Source organism: Leptosomus discolor, chromosome 2 (assembly GCF_034619465.1).
Source record: "Leptosomus discolor isolate bLepDis1 chromosome 2, bLepDis1.hap2, whole genome shotgun sequence".
NCBI classification, from domain to species: Eukaryota; Metazoa; Chordata; class Aves; order Leptosomiformes; family Leptosomidae; genus Leptosomus; species Leptosomus discolor.
The window spans coordinates 115,285,691-115,307,904 of NC_141392.1; the positions used below are offsets into that span (position 1 = coordinate 115,285,691).

The 22,214-nt window shown below is 39.3% G+C and overlaps 1 protein-coding gene across 1 annotated transcript; it reads left to right on the forward strand.

Moving 5' to 3' along the window:
• Positions 1–6,167: 6,167 nt before the first annotated feature.
• Positions 6,168–7,652, forward strand: KCNS3 (potassium voltage-gated channel modifier subfamily S member 3). Its single transcript, XM_009958136.2, has one exon. It carries the CDS (start codon positions 6,168–6,170, stop codon positions 7,650–7,652), a length of 1,485 nt encoding a protein of 494 aa, XP_009956438.2.
• The last annotated feature ends 14,562 nt before the right edge of the window (positions 7,653–22,214 follow it).

Below are 22,214 nucleotides of genomic sequence, written 5' to 3' on the forward strand. Positions count from 1 at the left end.
GTTATTACTGCCCAGCTGACAGATAATAGCTTAAGTCATACTAACTGGATTTCAGTCCAAATCCTTGATTCTGATTGATCAAGTAAATTATACATGCATTTGGATGTTTTACTATGCTCAGTGAGTCAGAAAGCATAGACAGTACTTTTTAGGTGGTGCATTAGATTTGCCCTATGATAAGTAGACAAATTCAAACACTTAAAAAACCAGTGAAAATGTTGATCCTGAGCTGAAGTTTGTTAGGGTCATATCCACAGCTTTTAAAAAGTGCTTAGATGTCTAAAGCTGTGTGTGTGTAGCTAGGGTGATTTGTAGAAGCTCTTAGCTGTCAGGAAATTAGCAGAAGTTAGAGCCCAGGTGGTTGGTTATTTGCATCATTAGGAGGCAAAATCTGGTGCCTGGGGATGGTTGTGTGCCCAAATAAGACTCTTTAGAGTGTATTTGCTAAAACTCAATTTCCTGAATTGACAACCCTAAAATCTAAATCTACGAAGATCATCAGATTCTTTGGGAAAAAAATATCCTTGAGTTCTGTAAGTAGTTTGTAAAGTTTGTTTTTGCAATCATTTGTAAAGAGATTTGGTTGCCCTTTCAATTTCACATCAGTATCGTATTCCTCTTGGCAGCACTAGGCCCTTTTTATTTATATTATTTCAACTTAGAGGATACCATCCTGAAATGTGAACTTTCTTAGTCCTGAGAGGTTTATGAAGTGTTACTGTGTAGCAAGCAGGAGGTGAGGCTACAGACAACATAGTCATGAAGCAAACTGGTAGAAAATTTGTAGGGATTTGCTGTCTTTTAGTATTTTAAGTAGTAAAGCACAACATAGGCTATCCAATTGTAAATCAATTCAACTTTCTTTCCATCGTGCCTCGATAATCACAGACAGATTAATGCTAACAAAAGCTGAAACTGTCACACTTTGGAATTACCAGTAGCTGAAATACTCCCATGCTTAAATGTGAAACATATCAAAAAGTGTGTACTGAAGCTTGTGATGTAGGACATCACAGAGTATGGGGACGTTGTATAGACCGTATGTGAAAGATAACTGAGAAAGAGAAAATCTACTGACAAAGAAATTTGTGATCTGGGGATCCACATTGCCAGTCTTTCAGGGGTTTATTCCAGAAGAGGTTGGAAACTGTAGCACTTTGGGATATGTTGTACATCTGTGGCACAGCTCTCTCAAAGGGACCGTATATACAAACTCTGTCTCTGTGAATCTCCTTTTGTGAGCTTTAGAGATTTCACAGTGTGCTAAAAGCCCAGAAATTTGCAATCCCTCTTCCAAGCCAGACAATGGGCCTGTGGCCTCACCAACAATGTATGACTGCAGAAGCGCTGGCTAAAGCCCATCTTCAAATTGGTTTGGGAAGAGTTGGATCCTGTCATTTTGTGTTTTATTCTAATGTTTGTATCCTTTTCACACAGCTTTCCCTATGACTGGCTTTTATTTAGCCCTCAAGCTTAACATTTGGAACTTCTATTTGTTGGGTTTTTTCATCATCTTGGAAAATAATGTTGATTCTTCCAGTAAGCATCTTTCTTTTGTGTGTTGTTTCATTTTCTATTCTATACGAGTTCTTATCCAGTAGCTCATTGAAACAACTGAAGCAATTAAAGCAACGAAGTAACTAACATCTGGTATGTGTTTGCTTACTCTCTTATATGCTCTCCAGGGCAAGAAGTGTGTGCTTTGGAATGGTTAGCAGTTTATTATGTTATATATGAATACTTGTTGTTTGCAGAAGATCAAAGAGGTTAATGTTGCACTTCAAGTTGAGAGTTGCAAAGTTTGTGGTAGCTCTGTTCTTAGGGTGTTCATGACACAGCTTTAGCACTCCAGGAAAACATCATTTCCAGCTGAGCAGTTTTACCCTTGAGTAAAAAAGTTGGTTCCCTGTGGTCTTTGCCTTGTGGCTGGTGTCACTTGTTTAAATGCCACAAATTGTTCTGATAGTGCCTGGCACGATGTCCTGGTCCATGGCTCAGGGATCAAGGTCTCTGCAAGTCAAACGAGATGTTCAGCAAATCGTGAAGCTCCTCTTGACATAGATACCAGGGAATTTTCCTGTACTTTCGTGCCTCGATCTAAAAATCACTTAGTAGCATTATCACAGGTTCTGGATCATGGCCTTCCTAAGCAAGATCCATTTTCTCTCTGTATATTGCACAAGTTACGACTGCAGTACCCTTAAAACAAAGCAGTAAATTGTTTCTCACTGAATTTATTATACAGAGCAATTATATGGAGGCACCATTATGGATATCATCTGCATAGTCAATATGGCTTTACATTGCTGTCTCAACAGTAAGTTAGAGTCTAGTGGACTAAGGATTTGCTGAGCACCGTGTTCTTGCTTTGGTTATTTCTGAGTAAAACTTGCTTTGTTTTTGTTATGGTCAGAAATGCCCCCAGATAATCTGAGGTTTCGCCTGGTTTTTATAGTGCTAGCTTGTATTGTTAGTGCTCTCATCTTAATTAATTGCTGAAAGAGAAGTAGAGATTTTACTCACTGAAATTAATCAATAAGTAGAGTCTTTTTGGTTTTGCATATACATTGACCTTTGGTCACGCCAGTCCATAAGATTTTTTTTTATTATTTTTAATTTATAGTGGTGTAAAACACAGCTTGGCTCTAGATCATGAGTGAAGTGTGGTGCTGTTTATCAGCTGAGTCCTGCTGCCCTTTGTCTGTGAGTAGAGATCAGTGCTTTTATTTTATGTCTTAATCGTTCCTAAAAGCTGAGCCTTGGGAAATGCCTGGAACAACTATGTCTTATGATCATTTCTGTTAGCTACTGAATACCTGACTTCAAACTACATCTTAAGGTGTAAAATCACTTCTATGTACACAGTTTATCATGCCACAAAAATTGACTATTCTCTGTCTTGCTTAGTTAGAAAGCAGTATGTCTCATACAGAGCTTTTCCCCATACCCTTATGTCTTAACAGAACAAGAACTTTATCTTGATTTTATGGTAGGCTATGCACACAGTAAAATTAATGTCTCAAACTAATTTGGATATAAGATAAATTGTTTAAAGGGAGTTGTAGTGTGGCCACAAAAAGAAATGCTTTTTCCCATTTTTCAAAATGACATTTTTCTTTCACTATATAAACAAAGCTCACTCTGGATAGAAATCTGTTTTTGCAGAATTAATTACCAGAGCAAATAGCATCAGCATCTTCTGGGCCTGGTTGTTCATGTGTTATACGTGTCAGCAATTGTTACACACACAAAGATTACTACGAGATTTTCAGTAGCTTTAGCTGGCATGAGTCCCATGAAGAAGCAGAATACGTGAGGTTTATAATATCAGACCCTGTGTTCCTACTTGTATGAAGGACTGTAAAAAAATAATACAAGGAAAACAGAGAGAGAGAATACCACTGAGAAGATCTCTAGTGATGTTTGTGACAAACCTAAAGAAACCCCTGTGTGCAGGGAAGTTAAAGGCGAGGTGAGTGAGAAGATCATGACTCAGGAAGTCCTTTGTAACCTCTCCCTAAACAAAAAAATGAATCTGTATTAGAACTTGATGTGCTTTAACTTGTGCCCTGAAACCCTGCCACTATGAACTCCCAGTGCTCTATTTCTCTGTTCTCACCCCATCTTGAAAGCACTGGAGTGGCAAGAAGGCAACAGAAGTCCTTTCCTTCACGGCAGTTGCAGGGAGCTGCTGCTCCTCTAAACAGTAGGTGTTCTCCATCACAGAGAAAATAAATCATTGCATTTTACAGATACTATGAAACAGTTTCATCTGGAGGGATTCAACTTCTAGTTGATAAACTCTTCAGTTCTTTGGGCAGTTCAGTGCTTTCCCGCCCAGCATGAATCTGTATCTCCATTTCCTTCTCCTCTCTTTGGCATTTAATCAGAAGTTTGAACCCAGTTTTTAAGGTGTTTCTCATTTCCACCTTTTGTATAATCAACAAGTGACAAGGACAACATTGTGCATGAGGGTTGACTCTACTGTGAATCAGCATGGGGTTGTCTCCTGTTAGGTCTTCCTGCAGTAAAAGGAGGTTGGGAGCTCTGCAGCAGGGTGGGTCCCTCCAAGGCAAGCAGCCTCACTGGATCCTTCAAATTGGGATGATAGACTTGGGATCAATAGCTGGAAAATGACTCAACCTCTGTGATGCAGTTCTGTCAGTTTGTTTTAAAAATGATGAGGAAGTCAGTTCTGGATTAGGTAGAGGTGCCTAAGAAGTTGCACAGTGAGTTACTTTGGGTGACTGATGGAGCTGTAGCTAGCAGTGGTGGAGATGCTGACTTACCTCTGTTACTTGCTGTCTTTACGAATTCAGTGAGTGTGGCTATACGGCTCAAAAGAGCTAGTCCATTAATACAAGTACCTGAGGCTGAATGAAAACTGAATTGTTCTAGCTGACAACAAATAAAGATCGTGGTTGTTTTGGGTTATTATTCTCTTTTGCCTTCTACTTGTTCTGGTGGTGTGAAGTGTGGCTCACCCTTCAGGTCCGGTATCCCAACCATCCACTCTGGCACTGATTAAAGTCTACAGTGATTCCTGTTTGAGGAAAATGCCCAGGTTTCTTTTATGTAAAGCAGTGCTGATGCTCCTTTCTTTTGCCAACATACAGCAGGGATGCAACTGTGGTGTACACACTATGGATGGGGGAATAGATATATCTTTAATGACCTTCATTAACTGAGTCAGGAGACCTTGAGGGGCAGCAAAAAATATTCAAACTCTAACATGTCCCAACTTTGAATCATAGTTGGTGCTATTGCAGGAGGCACTGAAAGATGGGCAGGTATAGAAATTACTGTCTCTTCCTTTAGTAACTTCCCCAAGCCATTAAAAAGCACCAAAGCAATTTCTTTGCATGATATGAGTCCGTCTGTTAGGACTGGAGAATTACGATGTTTTCTTGTCACATTTAAAAATCATTGACTTCCATATTCAATTGAAATAAATTAGCTTAGTATATATCAGTTAATATTCAAGTGTCAGACATCAAAAAAATTTGCACATGTGGTGATCAGAAGTTACAATCTCATGACAAACGTAGGAACTGCCAATTTTGGCTTGAAGACAACTGCTCCTTAGAAGAAAAGCAAGAGTTAAGTTCTCCTGAAAAAGCTAACTTATTTCCTAGTATCTATATCTGCCTTTTTGAATTCAGTTTCAGCTGAATGATTTAACTTACAGTAAAATATGGAAACATTGAAATGTCCTTCTGTCTATCTGCAGGTATCCACAGTTACTTGCTGAGGCAAAATTCCTGTGGAAGTTCCATCTCTGGAAGCTCCTGTTTCTGGAAATGGCATTTCAACACTGGCTTCTCAGCATTACTGTAGTGGTTTTGGCTGTGCTGTGGCAGAATAGGAATTGCTTCTGGAACTGACCAAGGTCACAAGAGGGTTGTAACTCTCCAGGTGAGTAGGACGGCAGGTAGAAAAATAACTTGAGGGAGTGCAGATACTCAAATATGTACTACACAAAACTCTGAAGTAAGGAATTGGAAAACTTCAATGCACATTTGATATGTCTTCAAGAATAAAGAATGCTTTTCTGTGGATGACTCTAGAAAGAAATTAATTGATATGACAGCAGCAGCAATTGCAGTCCACATTCAAGTAGATAATGTTGAATGTAGTGGATTATAAATTGCAATATCATATGAATCAATACAACTCTCCTGAAACCATAATTGAGAGACACCTGCTCTTAAGCTTTCTCTTAAAAGTTTTGGTGGATTGATAAGTTTTCTGTCTTTAAAGTAAAGATTTTTTGTCATTCAGCAAACTTATTTCATGACTATTAATTTCAATGTGATAGTAGAACAGAGACCGATTTACTGATGAATTAGGCATTCTTCCTCCACAATAGAAAAGATTCAAGAAAGCCAAACCAGAACCTATTGCTTTAAAATTTGTTAAAGCTATGTTAAACCATCAAACTGATTTAAACCTACTTCTGAGAAATGCTGAATAATGGTATTCATAATTTCTTTTTTTTTTTCTTTTTTTTTTTTTTTTTTTGTAATAGCATTTCACAGTAACTGGAGATGGAAAAAAGAATGTGTCACAAGAGCAAAACTGAATTAAATGCTCTAACAGTATCTTACGTTCTTTTCAGGTTCAATGTAATCTTGTTGGGCACCAGCAGTGGAATTCGTCTGTTCAAAATGGTTTATGGTGAATTTTTCCGCAGACCTGGTAAAGATGCAGAACTTATCAATTTGAATGTGGGTGGCTTTAAGCAATCAGTGGATCAAAGCACCTTGCTCCGATTTCCCCATACCAGACTTGGGAAACTTCTCAAATGCCATTCAGAAGAGGCTATTCTAGAACTGTGTGATGATTATAGTGTTGCAGACAAGGAATATTACTTTGACAGGAATCCTTCCTTGTTCCGATACGTTCTGAATTTTTACTATACGGGCAAACTTCATGTCATGGAAGAACTTTGTGTCTTTTCCTTCTGCCAGGAAATAGAGTACTGGGGGATAAATGAGCTGTTTATTGATTCCTGCTGCAGCAATCGGTACCAAGAAAGGAAAGAGGAAGGTCCTGAGAAAGACTGGGATCAGAAGAGCAATGACAGAAGTATTGACTCTTCTATTGAAGAGTCATCCATATTTGATAAAGAGCTGGAAAAATTTGACAATCTATGTTTTGGTGAAATAAGAAAGAAGATCTGGATCAGAATGGAAAATCCTGCATACTGCTTGTCTGCCAAGTTAATTGCCGTGTCATCCCTGAGTGTTGTCCTGGCGTCAATTGTGGCCATGTGCATTCACAGCATGCCAGAGTTTCAAAGGCTGGATGCCAATGACAGGGAGATTGAAGACCCTGTGCTGGAAGCTGTGGAGATTACGTGCATCATCTGGTTCACTGCTGAGCTAGTGATCAGGCTTATTACTGCTCCAAGTCAAAAGAAATTCTGGAAGAAACCACTGAATATCATTGATTTTGTCTCTATTATCCCATTTTATGCCACGTTGGCTGTGGACACAAAGGAAGAAGAAAGTGAAGATATCGAAAACATGGGGAAAGTGGTTCAGATCCTGCGGTTAATGAGAATATTTCGCATCCTGAAACTGGCCAGGCACTCTGTAGGACTGAGGTCTTTAGGCGCCACTTTGAGACATAGTTATCAGGAAGTTGGACTTCTGCTGTTGTTTTTGTCTGTTGGGATTTCTATTTTTTCAGTGCTTGTGTACTCAGTGGAGAAAGATGATGACTCATCAGAACTGCACAGCATCCCTGTTTGCTGGTGGTGGGCAACCATCAGCATGACGACTGTTGGTTACGGGGACACTTATCCAGTCACGCTTGCTGGAAAGCTGCTCGGCACCTTATGCATTATCTGTGGGATACTAGTGGTAGCACTTCCAATCACCATTATTTTCAATAAGTTTTCTAAGTACTACCAAAAACAAAAAGATATTGATCCAGACCAATGCAACAATGATCGCAAAGAGAAATGTAGTGACCTACCTTATTTTAACATTAGAGATATTTATGCAAAAAAGATGCACTCCTTCATTTCTAGCCTTTCTTCAGTAGGAATTGTAGTCAGCGACCAAGACTCGACAGATGCCTCCAGCATCCAAGATATGGAGGATGTTTATAACACAACATCTTTAGAGAATGGTACAGGAAAATGAGTTGAATCATGTTCTTTTCCCTTTATTTCTCTTGTGATTCTTGGTAAATGTGGACTTACAAACTTCAGTGAATTTATTAAGAGCAGTTAATTCTCAGGGTACTTAACTCAGCCATATTTGGACATTCTTTGCTCTGAGGATGCCATAAAAGCTTCATTGTTTATATGAGGCTTTAAAATATGCCTCATATGGTGGTTTAGTTTTTACACAATGTTATGCATTTTTTGGGAGAAAAAGTCAGGAAAAGAGTTTTAAATGTGAGAACAGTGTTTGTCTGGTTTGGTGTTTTTCTTCTTTTGTTTGTTTTCTTGGTTGTTTTTTTCCCCTGCAGCAATCTGATAGCTTATACAGAATCTGCTTCTATAATTTGCTGCTCTTCAGGTAGAGATATATTACAAATATGTAATAATTATCGCACAAGTCAGTGAAGTTTTTACCTGCAAATACATCAGGAAAAAGAAAGAATTACGTACATGTAAAACTGTGCTCACTAACACATTTATGTAATCTTGGAATTGAGAATCTGTTTCCTAAATTGGGTCAGAAAATGTATTGGTACATGCTCGTTTTACTCCATGGAAGCATAATATTTATTAAGTTCTTTCCAAAAGCACAATACATTTTTAGTTTGTTAAAATGAATTAATCCCATTGTGCCTATATTTTTCCCAGTGTCCAGCATGGCCAAGGTCTATCAGATCCTAAAGGGTCTAAATCATGAGTCCTAAGATGAAGCATTTGGTGTAGGCAGGACAGGAGCTTATTGTACCATTTAGCCACCTCTTCTGCCATTGCGAACGTGAGCAATCCTGGAGAGGATGCTGCTGTGATTAAGACAACCCTGGTGGCCTCCCCAGAGGCTTTGTTTTGTGGGCACTGAAGCAACCGTCTGTGGTGGTCTTCAGAAGTTATTGCTCCCTGCTGTCAGCACTGCTCCTTTGCTGGAGGTTACTGCCTCAGTGGTAGGAGCAAACGTGAGCAGCATCTTGGCTGCACGGGTTCTCAGTCCAGGGCTGTAATGCCAAGCAACAGAGATGTGCGGACATATTCTACTCTACCATTTATCACCCATCAGAGATGTAGGGTGGGCACTGCATGTGGACACCCGTATATGAAGCAATTTCAGCTCCTTTTCTTAAAGCTTGTCTGTTGGTGATGGCAGCTTTCCTGGTTTGTACTATGGGCTGGAGCGGTGCTCATTGCCTGGCAGAGTGCTGCAGCTCTGTGCGTTCCTCTCCTCTCCAGGGATTTCTTATGCAGCCAGCTAATCCTTCTCTGGTTCAAACTGGATCTTCTAGGGCTATTTAAAAGGAAAGTCAGCCCTTGAGTCTAGCATAATGGAGTGCTGGAGAAACTCGAGGACCTTATAGAAGTCCATAGTGTTTCTGAACACTTCTTTTCTTTTGTTTGCCTAGTGGCTAAATTAGATGCTGGGCAACAGAGGAATGAAGATACTGTGATGCTGATATTTTCCTTAAAGAGAGGCTTCACTTTTTTATTAATATTGGGCCAAATGCTGAAGCCTGTACTGAGTTTCTACTCAGGCAGTTCAAACTCAGTAGGAATTGACTTCAAGATAGCAAAACCAGAAGATGGCAATCTATTTTAGCCTCTGCAGAGGGATGATTTTTCAGGTGTCTGACAGGTTTTCTGTAGCAAAATACATTAAGTAAGTAGCTGAGATGCACTTATATTTACTGTGGCACATAGCTCTAACCTCTTTCTGAGGTGGAGAAACAAAAAAGAATAGGATGGATCAACCTATACCTCGGAAAGATGTGTCCCTTGGACTGCTGTGCACCAATACAGTGATGTGGAAGAGATACACAACATAAGGTGTAGAGAATATTTTGAGGTTTGGAGAAACTTCAAAATTTGGCCAATTCTTGCTGAGTGTCATAAGTGTATGTGATGCTTCACAGATAATTAAGGTTAATTCTTCCCATAGTTAGTGCAGGAATATCAAAAGGGAAAGTTAGCCTAAATGTGTTTTGTTCTTACTGAACAATTAACATGACAAAGATGCAATGATATGAGATATTAAATATGTATGTGCATATGAACCTAATAGGAACCAGCAGAATAACATCATAAATATTACTCTCTGTCCAAAGAAAATCTCTCTATAGTCTCCATGTAGAGGTATATTACACTGTCACTGAAGTTCAAAAGCAATGGAAAATATTGTAATGCAACAAAAACTGCAAAACTGTATTAAATAGTTGAAAAAAGTCTGCTACTGAAAAATCTCATTTTATATATCAAGCATTATCCAAGGATCACAAAGTATACAACTTTTTGTATTAAATTTTACTGACTGGTAATTTGTCATAAAATTGATAAGCTTTTGATCAAACACCTGAATTGATCTTAAGGCTGTAACATCATTTCACTTCCTCTGACATTTTTTATGCATAGATAGCACTTGCAGCAAAGTGAGGCATGTCTTTTGAAACATATCAGAAGGTAAATTACATATCCATGTGTCATACGGAATATGTTATTTTGATTTCCGTGATGAGATCTTGGCTTTTTTCAAATCAATTGTATCTTAAAAAATAACTTTGTTGTTTTCTGTTCCCTTTGCTGGAATAAATCCAGCACCTTGGTTTCACATACGTGTAACTGGGAGCAGGATGTGAGCTGTGTTTCATGCCAAAAGATACTCCCCTCAAGGCAGAACTGCAATTGTGTAACGTGCACTGGTACTCTAGTGTCACAAGTGTCACAAGTCTTATGTGCCAGAAGAAAGCAGATGAGAGCAAATACTGAGAGACTGCATGTTCTTCCTGCCAGTAAAAGTTTTTTGTAGAAGAATTTACCAGTAAGAAATAAGCATAAAAGGGGATTGTTTTGTATTTAATTTGCCTTCTTCCTTGGTCTACAGTTACATATTATCGGTATGTAATATCAGTGTCAACAGAAAGTAGATTGTCTATTTTTTTTGTATTCCTGAACCACATGTTTTTCTCTAAAAATGCTTCCTCTATTCTCTCCACCCAGCTGCGCTGTTTCAGACACCAAAGCACAGAAAAAGTTACCATTCAGATACGCATCCCATTTTATACGGGAGAGATCTGTCTTTATACAAAACAGTTTACTGGCACGTTATTAGTTTCTTCGTCTTGATAGCAAACGCTTCCCTTTCGATATCCAGTGTTGCCACAGTAACATCTGTCTTTGCAGCAGTTTTCCCTAGTGTAGCATGGGAAGATACCACTGCACTGCACTGCATTTGCCTGTTTGAGCAGCTTCCAACGGGCAGGGAGTATCACCCAGCTGCCCACGGCTTGTGCCTTGCTGGGAGCAGGCTCTGTAACTGCCACCATTTTTCAGAGAGTGTTTTAGAAGAGGAAAAAAGCCAATATAGAGGAATGAGAAAAGAGAAATGGGAGAAGGTAGGAAGCTGTCAATCAAAATGGATGATGGAAAAGCCTGAGAGTACCTTAGCAGAGAGGAAAAGAGAAAGAAGTTGACAGAAAAAGTCCTTACTTGTCTTCACTTTTTTCCACCAGTGCTTTTCTTCCCTTTCCTCCCCTGCTGCCTCGCGTCCCCTCCTGCTGCCACCCTGGACTCCATTCCCATGCAGGCCTGTGCTCCAAGTCTCCTGTTTCCACCCAGAATTCTGAGTCCAGAAAGGCATGTTTCATCCACCTGGATGGCAGCAGGCAGAATTTAGTGGTGACGCTAAGTTCTATGAGCACTCCTGCTGTGAATATGAGTAGTCATTAACACACTTACGGGCTGTGCATTTTTGTAAGGAAAATCACAATGTGGCTCAAATCAATGAGTGTAAACATGAGCACATCTATGTAAGCCCTATGTAAGTAAATGAAATAGTGCTTATGGGTTAGGTAGAAATTAGTGTCGGGCAACATAATGTGAAACACTACCATTTAAAATCACGCTGATTCCCATGCAAATGGGTTGCTTTCAGGGAATGCTGAGAGTTCCAGGCAGATTTGACTGGCAAAGACAGTACACAGGCTCACAATGTGCCAAGGGCTCCTGACAGGCTGCTGTGTATTAATACATTTATTCATTTCCACACTTTCCTAACATCTAGAACAAGTGACAGAAAGCCACTAAGATGTGGAGAGTTTCTCTAATATTTTTTGATTAGCTGACACTGTTTGTGAAGCTACTAATACCTCTTCATCCAACATTTCTCAAACACAATCAGAATAACCCTGTGCTAGATGCACAATTTACGGCTGATAGCGGTAGCTCGATCACAGTTGGTAAATATTGCTGTCTGGTGCTTTATAGCTGCAATGCTGTTGCTTGTATTTCTGAATTGTTTATGCTCTGTCAATCAAGAGACAGCAGATGCCATTAAAACCATCTCAGCACTTTCCTGCTGCACAATAGTTGCAGCATCTCTTTTAAGCACAGCAAAATGTCATGACTCACTGAGACCTCTTTTTTAATTTCTTGTGTAGTTGTTAATTTTTCACGATGAGCCTATGGTCCAAGCACAATCTAGCAGAAGAAAAAGTAATTCTGTGTGTCTAGAGAAGTTACAAGACTTTGTTATTGACTTCCACTCTGGGAATTGCCCTCCCACCTCACTGGCACAACTAAAGTGGTACAAGGAGTGGTGATTCGCTGTGGTATAGGCTGATAGCTGTTACAGGTAGTTAAGGAGAAAAAGGCAGACCTCCTGAGGAGTGGGTATAGTTTATATGCAATTGTATATATGCCATCTGGGCAGAGCTCATTCAGGTGTATAATACAATCAGACTAAATATAAAATATGACACTTTCTCTGAGAAACCACCTACATCTCATATCTTTTTAATGACTGTATTGGAGGGGGCAGTCTTTGCTTGGGGTTTTAGCAGATCAAGGACTGCAGATCAAGGGCTCTCTCATCCACATATACATCAATTTTTCCCAAATCTCATATACCAATGGCCGGGAGAGACTTTGCAGCATCAGCAACAGGCCCGTGAACCTGTAGGCCAAGGAACTGGGTTGCCAAGATGAGGGCTGGTGGTGGAGGAAAACCTTAACTGGTCCCGTATTTTGTCAATAAAACCAATACCATACAGCTTCAACTGATGACTTATGAATGTAATCTGCTCTCACTGTTTCTTCTAAACTATTTCAAGGTAGAGACCAAGAAGGCATTGCATTACAATGGTTTAATCTTTAGTTACGTTCTACTATTTAATGGCAAATATATTGTCTAAGTCACCTATTTTTTTATGGCATTCATTGCTGTTTCAGCTGCCAATCCTACTCTAACTAGCATGTGACTATGCTAGAAGTTGGTTTAGTCTGATTTAGTGCCATTGTCCCAGGACCTTTTATGAATCAGCAGAGACAAAAAGGCACCCTGGGCAGTATTCATTCCCCTAACTTCAGCTATTGTGTAGCTGGTCATTTCGGCTCTCTCTCTCAATAGAGAAACCACAGACATCCTCAAGAGACTTCACATCCTATCTATACAAAGGTGCTATCTGTAGATGGGTCCTATCTGAAGATAGCTATACAACAAGCCTATATGATTTAGTTAGGTTAGATGCCTGGCCTTTATGTATCTGAAGTTAGATCTGATGAGTGCTAGATGACGAGAAGTAGGAATATGATTATCCTCTGGTGATGCCATCCTTCCAGTCTCAATACTGTATGTGTAAGAAGGACTGTGTTTCTGATGTAGGCATTTGAACTTGGGTGACATGAAGCCAGTCACAAGAATTCACTCTGAAGCCTAAAGGTTGAACAGTGGTAGCCCATGGTTAAGTATTAATCCAGTGTAATATTGCTAAAACCAGTTTCCTGTACAAGAAAATTTGGACTTTCCCAAAAAGTGTTGCTAGCTGTCAGTTAGAGTGTGTAACGACCTGCAAGTTGAATTTCAGTCTCCTGTAGTATTTAAAAAACCCACATAATAAAATACCAGAGGGAGTAAACTGGTGTTGGCAAAGAGGCAGGCACAATATGCTGACAGTACTTCTGTGACCCAAATTTGCATTATTTCTTGGCTTTCTGAAGCCATAAAAAATATTCTTACTGTGCCATGTGTTGTAAAATCTGCCCCTGAGCATTAATACAAATATAATAGTGGAGCCAAGTCCTGGAATTATAGCTTCAAAAAAAATCCAGGCTTGTAGAAATTGCAGAAATACTGTTTAGCTTCAACTGCTGTTTTAGTGTTGCAGCTGCCTCAGTGGTGAGGAGGAGCAAGGGGCCGTGCACAAGCACTGGTACATGGTCTTCCATTTCTTCCTTTGCACACTTAATGCAGAGCTCTTCTTGGATGAGTGTACAGGCTGAAGAACTTCTATAGCCTTGGGGACTGCTCAACAGACCCTTCCTGGGGATATTAGGAGTGTGGCCAGCTGTCCCTAGAAAGGGATAGAGTTAGATGGGAAAATAGTAAGGTCTGTATGAAATGGTCTTTGAGGAAGTAGGATAGTATCACTGAATTTAGTGTCATCACCCTCCTACACCTTTAAGAAGAGACCTGGGAGAGAAAGCAGAAACAAGGAAGAAATTCAAGGTTCATATATTTCGCTGCAGCCGTTTGAAGGCTACACTGTTGTGTTCATCCAAGGGCTTTTACTGAGTCACAGGTAGAGATTTGTATATAACCTTGAGCCCGCTCCATTAGCTGGAATAACATGTTGTCTTCCCACAGGCTTTGAGTTGCAGGTACAATATGTCCTTTTCTCTAAGCTAGCTGCTAGATGCGATGCTGTCTCAGCCTTTCATGCTAACTGGAGTTTGGATGTTTCTGAAGTATTGCACATGCTATAGACCATCCTTCCAGCTTCTACCCCATTTGCTAGAAACCTGGAAATGACAAGAGTGAAAGAGTTGAAAACAGTTTCTTTAGTCAATATTCTTTTTTATTAGCATCAAATGCCAAGCATCTTACAGAAAGGGATTTTCCCTGATCCTGAATTGTGTACTTTAGGACTTTAGGTATTTTTTAAATCAATTATTTGAAGACCAGCTTAGGTCCTGGAACAGGCAGATAGAGAAGTTTTGAATTTTATTCCAGGTGGTGTGATCCCAAGTACACAAGTAAGTATCAATTTCTTTGGTTTTTGGAAAATGACATTGCAATCTTGCATATTTTGATTGTGAAACTTTGGAAAAAAAATGTGGTAAATAAATAACTCATGGTGCCAAAATGCTGGCTGAAGGCTCATTGAGTTCAGGAATTCCTTATGAACCAGAAGGATTCTGGTGTCTGACGACATGGCTTCATAAGTTTCCTGGGTGGAAAGCAAAACAATTTTTTTTTCTTATTTCTCTAAATATTTCAGGAGGGGGTGGAGTAACATTCTTGCTGTTCTGTAGTGATGGAGTGTTGAATGAAATGAAGGGCACATTAAAGTTAAGGCAGTTAAAACCAAACATGACTTTTTTGTAAACACCCCCTCAGGACAATAATTTTTCATGTTTTTCCAACTTTTCTTTTAAAGGCAAAAACATAATGTACCAAAAACACAGCAATATTTTTCCTTGCTGGATTTTTTAAAGATTAAATTAGCTCTAGTTATAGGTGTGGAAAGAGAAATGGCTGGTGGGTAGGATGTGGAGGGGTGCTTGAATTTTTTATAATTTATTTTGTAATTCTGTTCTTTTGCCTTTGGCATCACTCACTTTTGCATTAGCATTTTTTTGTGTTGACTGAAGAATCAAAATAAATAATAGACAATTAATATTTATCTGGAGAATTTTTTTAGGTAATTGAATCTGAAGGAAAACATAGGGTACAGTGTTTCAGTCTAGAGTGATGTAAAATACGCTGTTACAGGGCTTGAGAATGAATTTAAAACTCATCAGAAGCATTCCTAAACAACATATGGATTCTTGCATAGGTATGGTATGTTTAATGTATCTCAAGCCACAAAACTAAAGTTCTGGCAGTGTTCTGTGAATGAAAGGTTAATAGAAATTCAAGTATTAATCTGGTTCTTTTCTAGTTGCAGCTTTTGGTGCAGTAATTTACTCTTGGCTTTTAGACTGCCTCTGTAAATGGGAGGCTAGTGCTTTGGGTATTTTATATATCTAGACATATACAAACTGATTGGACAGCTGTCAAAAGCATTATTGTGCAGGCTTTTAGAAGTTTGGCACCAAAGGTAACCTCTGATAATCTACTGTGCTGGCACTCACCGAGGAGCTGCATTACAGGGCTGTGCGGTGCATGCAAAGTGATCCTATTAGGCAATACAGTGCGAGCATGCAAGTGGGAATGTGGGTCTTTGCCAAGGGCACTTGCAGCAGAAATGCTGGTTTCTGTTGGATTGCTTTCACTGTACTGTCACTTGCTGAAATACTCTATGTGCCCCATTTGATGTTTAATTAATCCCAAGAAGATTTAGGGTATCTGGAAAGGGTTTAGAAAACACAAAGGTTTCTTGAAAACAAACGCTGAGATGAGGGGGAAAAGGTGGCTCAAGGTGACTTTTTACTCTGGCTTTTCTGCCTTGTCATAGGAGTAATGAAAGGGTAGGAATGGGAGTAGCATAATGAAATTTAGGTGAAAATTCAGTGTTCGGAGAGTCTTTAGGCCCACTGTGAGACCATATGAAAACAAATGCTGGAGGAATCTGGGGAATGGAGTAGTGAATCTGCACGCTGCAGCTCTTGCATACTCTATGCTTGGGGTGATAGAAGGAAAGAAGATGACATCTCTGCACCAGCGGTTTTCTGCTGCATAGTTTGCACTGCATGGACTGCAGCTTTCTCTGCCTTACCCACAATGTCCTTCTCAATCTGATGCCAATTTCCCCAAGCTTTAAAATTCTTTTTCAGTCCTGAAATCAGAGGAGAGATGCAATGAGAGCAGCTGGAATGAGATAACGGAGCAGGAAAAAGGGACTGATTGCAAGAGCCATGTCTTTAGAGTGGACATGCTGCAAAGATGCTTTGTTGGGAAATCTTACTCCCCACATTTTGAAGATTTTCCTCTTCTCAACTCTTATATTTTGGGAAGGGGACAGTCTAACACACTTTGTGGTCTTTCTTTTCCTTTTGATTCTGTACTTCATAGTATCCAAGAGGGCTTTGGCAACATGTACTCCCTCTGTAGGCAAACAGCATGTGTCAGGCTATATAATCCGTGCACCGTTCCCAGCTATTCAGCAAGCCAAAAGCAAGGGTGAAGGGAATGAGGTCTGGAAGAAATGCTTTATGTTGCTAAAATCCTGTTCTCCAACATGTAATTTCAGTATCCAGTTCCTTCAAAATGCAGATGACTTTTCTATCACAAATCTGGCTCACAGTACAAAAAAACCACTTGCAGTAAACCTTACATGGGCTGACTGATTATTTATATTTGGATGGAGGAGAAAAAGAGAAGAAAAATGCATGGCTTTTTGTGTGATGAAAAAAGGCAAGCAAAAATATTTAAATAATAACTCTCATGGCCAAATAATTCCACAGTTATCAGTGATCTTTGTTGGATGAAATCATAAAAAAGAAACAATATACACTAAAGCATAAAAAAAATAAGGATAGGAAAGAAAAATTACTCTTTCCTATCTCGGACTTCTTTCATGGAGATCAAGACACCTTTCTCTTGGCAAGTCAGATGATGAACTATTTGTTAATTAAGTGGTCAAAAAAAGTAGCTGAAAAAGGAGTTTGGGATCTGAGACAGCTCAGCATGGAGTAAGCCACCTCTGTGATCAATCCTGTCAGTTTTTGACACCTTAATTAAAAGTTATCTTTGGCAGTGTGAATGCAGCTCAGGTGCTGGGAAAGTGGACAGCTAAGTGTTCTGTTGTGATTGTTTGGGAACAACGGCACTGCGGAGATCGGCAGCCACTCCTGCTTCCCCCAGGAAGAGGAAACAGTAGGTGTTGCAGTGCAGGTGGGCGTGGAGCATCGGGACGGATCTCAGCTGTCTCAGGCAGATCGCTCTCATGGTGGAGAGCAGTGGCTTTGGGCTAAAAAGGATTGGGATCTTCCCTTGTGGCTCTAATTGAAGTTTCATGTGATCCTGTGCCAGCCATTCTGTCATCCAGCACTTCTGGTTTCCATCCCATCTTTTGTCTCTCTTTCTGACATTTAAGCTACATAGGACAGCAGTTGTCTCTCAATTTGTACACTCCTTCCCTAGCAGGAATGTGGTGGTCAAAAATAGGGTGCTGATCTTGAAGAAGACCTCATGTTACTGGGAAAGTGGTGACTTAACTGTGGAGAAGTGCAAAAAGTTGAGGGCTTGTTGGAAGAGTTGATTTTGGTTTTGTCCAAGTTGTTTAAAATGAGCCGTCTTTAATGAAACATCTAAGGAAAAACAACCAAAGAAATGTTGGGGGGGGGGGGGGGAGGGGGGGAATAATTGTCCCCTGTGCTGTCCCATCATAGTTAAATAAAAAAAAATAGTATAATTTATTACAACAAACAATAGATTTTTGTATTTGGTTACTGAACTAAATTTTTTTTTAAAAAATCCATCATCTAGGACCCCTTGAGCTTTTTTTCTTTGACTCAATGTTTCATTTGATTTTGAAGGGTTAATTCTTTTGCATCTAATTAAATTTAGGCTGGTTTGACATAAAAAAAAAAGTTTCACAATGAAAAACTATTCTTTTACAATATGTTGAAATGCAACATTTCAGCATCTTTGGAAACAAGATGCTCTCAGAAAATTTCACAATGAAATATGCACTGTTCCAAAATCTGTCCTGCCTTTTTTGTTTTGTTTTTGTTCGGTTTGTTTATTTTGTGGAAAATTCCCACCAACTGTGGGCTGGATTCAGAAATAAAGTCGGTCTCCCAGTCACAGCCTTTTTCAATGAATTTTCTATTCACAAAAAAAATTGTTTTCATCCAGTTTTAGCTGTGTTCTTTGGAAAATGCTTATTTTCCTTGGAGAATTAAGATGGAGGGAAAAAAAAAATCCTCGTCACCTCCATGGTTGCTGTCACTGATCCATTACCTTCCCTTGATGTGCATGACACTCAGGTGGTGATTGGTAAGGAGAACTGAATCATCTGGTTTGCTCAAGACAGAAAATAAAAAGCAGTTACAAGAAAATCACACCCTGAGAAAGGAAATGAGCCTATTTTAACAAATTTATGAGTGAGAGCTTCATTATGAAGCGCAAAAAAAGAAAACACATGAAAAGTCTGTTGGACCCCATCTGTTCATGTGATTATTTCGACAGGAATCTAACTGTGAAGGCTGATCGGAAAGAAAATTTTTATTTCTTTTAAGTAGTAGTTACAAATGGATATTTATGTTCTTCTACAATAATTGCTGAATATGTTTCAAACAGAGCTCTTTCCAGTAAATAAACTAGCATCAACCAGTAACTGCTTCGTGGCTGGTAAGCTGAAGTAGTGTACCAAAATAGATAGGTAGACTCAAGAGAGAGATTATTATAATATTATTATTTAATATTTATGCTGTTTAGTCTAGAGAAGAGAACACTAGGGCAGTTAGAGCAATCTTAATGTATGTGAAAGGCTTTTGCAAGAAGACAAAGCATGATTTTTTTTTTCTGTACTGTTTAGGGAGCAAAGGAGCTGAGCTCAAGCCAGGGAGAGTGAAGATGAAGGGCTGATGGTAGAAGTGGCTCAAGAACTCCTCCTGTTCCCCTGAAGCACTTTGCCCAGCCCCAGCTTCAGCTGCTCATTATCTCAGTTGTGCTGATATAAACCTGTGTAAAGATAGAGCAGATGTCTCCAGTGACCCAGGTTTAAAAAAAATAAGACTTTTCTGCTGTGTGGGTGGAAGGGAGCTGTGAGCCTGAAAAGTTGAAAAGGCCTGGGATTACTGTCTTCTCGATAGGGACCCAACTCTTTTTTCAGTGACTCCATAGTCATGTTCAAAAATTCATGTTAATTGTCAGTTTGTTGAGGATGGGAAAACTTACTCCACTGAGGGTCTGATTCTGTGCTTCCTGTAAGGACTTTACTGGGCTACCTACCTGTGTCACAGAGGTGTCCCTGGCCCGAGAACTTAGGGTGCAGTGAGGAGAAAGCAGCTAGATTATGGGACTCAGACATGTACACTTGAATTGCTGTTGTGACTCTGTCTTGGACTTAAGGGGAGAAGTTGATATCCTTTGTGGTGTTGGCCAATATTTTCCCGTGGTCTCACTGGTGGAAAAAGAGGAAGGACCTTCAAGGAGGAAACTGGGAATACATATCAACAGAGAGTGAAATAACTTCTTCCTCAGTAAAAGGGTCCTTGGGAGCATGACAGAGATACAGTGACAGTTTGCCATGAGTAAATTCCAAGGCTACTATCAGCTTTTGGCATATCTGCCTAACTATTCTTGGTATAGATCGTTTTGGTATCTGAGCACTATACAGATGTGATTTATCTTCCCAGCAGCACCCTTGTAAGGAAGTGTTAGTAATTCCATTTCATGTCTGATTTAAAAAGTCAAAGTGCAAACCAGAAACATTTAATCGTCTTCTTTGTGATCTGTTCAATTTGTCATGCACATATTTGCATATAGTAATGAAAAGGTTTTTCTTGTCTGTTAAGTACATGTGTTATCATATAGCTATTAATATTTTAATAATATAAATACAGGTGAGCTGAACTACTGAAATGAAATCCTGACCCTTACCTACACAAAGCATTTAATATGTCAGAAACAACATATTTTTATGGCTCTGAATTAATCTTTTTTTTCCCCTGGAAACTCTTCCAGAGGAAATTTCAAAATCCCACCCTTCCACTGTGATTGGGAATGAGTTTTGCTTTTGTTTTAATTTCCATAGCAACAGGAAATTTTTTTTTCTAACAGGCTTTGCACATGAAAGTCTGATTTCCCTGGGCTCTTTTGAATACATCAGTTTGAATTTTTATCCCTGCTAGTATTTTGAACCTCCGTCCTTAACCACTTGACTCCATTTAGTTCACTGAAATCTGATCTGTTTCTCCTTAGAGAGGACAGAAAGGGTTTTTTTTATATTTTCTTAATTTTGCAGTTATAATTTGATTCAGTTTGCTGATATCAGAAATATAACCACATTTTATACTTAGAATAGAAATTCAGTTCTTTCCTTAGAGGAGCGTTATTATTTTTTAAATTACTTCTAAGCAATAAACTTATTCCAAATCTGGCTTAAAGGTTGTGGAATATAACCTCTATAATTTTAAAGTCAGGACTTAACTTTCCTTGTTATGTTTTGCTTGCATTTATCTATCTTACTCTGTTTGACATGCCAGTCCATGGGTGTGCTTGAAAAATGCCTTATAAATAGTAAACCGGCTACGTAATTATTAAACTTTGTACTAAGTCACCTGTAATTTTGAACAAAATATTTCAATTAATTTCTGAATAGATGCCAGATTTCTGTGATTTGTAAAGCTTCATCATTCACTGTGTGAATGATGGAATCGCGTTGTGTTTAACACTGACCTCACCTGTGCAACTAAATTGTTTGTCATACATGCTATAAAGCTTCAAGATACATAGTTTAAATTCAGGCAGCCTCTTAATTTTGAATGTGAAAGAAGAATGGAAAAAAGTTAGCGATATGGTAGTCTTATTTTTTCATGCTTTGCTTATCTGTTCAGCTGCTTTCACAAGTATTGCTGAAATATATTACACCTCTGTGTCCCACTAGCAAGTGTTTCATCACATTGAGGTGCTGGAGAGGGTACAGAGGCAGACTACCAAGCTAGGAAAGGATTTTGAGCTTGTCTCATATGAGGGACCTGGGGCTGTTTAGCCTGGAGAAGAGCAGGCTGAGGGGAGACCTTGTTGCTCTCTACAACTACCTGAAAGGAGGTTGTAGCGAGGCGGGGGTTGGTCTGTTCTCCCAAATAACAAGGTGACAGAACAAGGGGAAATGGCCCTAAGCTGCACCAGGGGAGGTTCAGGCTGGATATTAGAAAGAAATTCTTTACTGAAACGGTTGTCAGGCATTGGATGATCTTGAAGGCCTCTTCTAACTGAAACTGTTCTATGGTTCTATGATTCTATCTGTGAATCATACTGTAAATACTGTTGTGCCACTCTGAGCTTATCCGGTTTTCTCGCTTAGTTCCTCTCCAGCTGAGCTGTAATATGTGCATGGCTCCTTAACCGGAGGGGAAAATATTTCTAGAAAGTCCCAAAACCTCCCCCTACTCTTTGGCCTTTGTAAACCAAAGCAAGGCAGCATTCATAGCAACTGGCTCTGCAGATCTGCAGTCCTTCCTCTCTTTGATTAAAGGAGAAAAGAACCAGCAGCCCTGACATGTGAGTGATTGGTAGCAGGATAGAGCCTGGAGTGAATTAATGGGGCAGTACAAGCCTGTGAACTCTGCTTCGCCAGCATAACAGTTGGAGAACTTTACAAAAAAACTGAAAATAACTGTTGTTCTTGGATCACAGCTTCCAAGGATAGCATCTTTGGAGGACAGCTGGTACCCTCAATAGGTCTTTCCAGCTGCTTCCTACTCTTCAGAGAATGTTGTGCTGATAGAAGGAAACTTTCATTTGAGCATTAATAAGATTTAACTTCCAGCACAGTCTGCTCAGGCAGTTATATGCAGTCTTTTTTATTTACAGGCTTTTTTCTATATTTATCCATGTCTTTGGTGTAGTTGCGTCTCATTATTAATAGATATTTATATTATATAGACT

Coding starts and splice junctions, on each gene's coding strand:
- KCNS3 (XM_009958136.2), top strand. CDS start 6,168: ATGGTTTATGGTGAATTTTTCCGCAGACCTGGTAAAGATGCAGAACTT.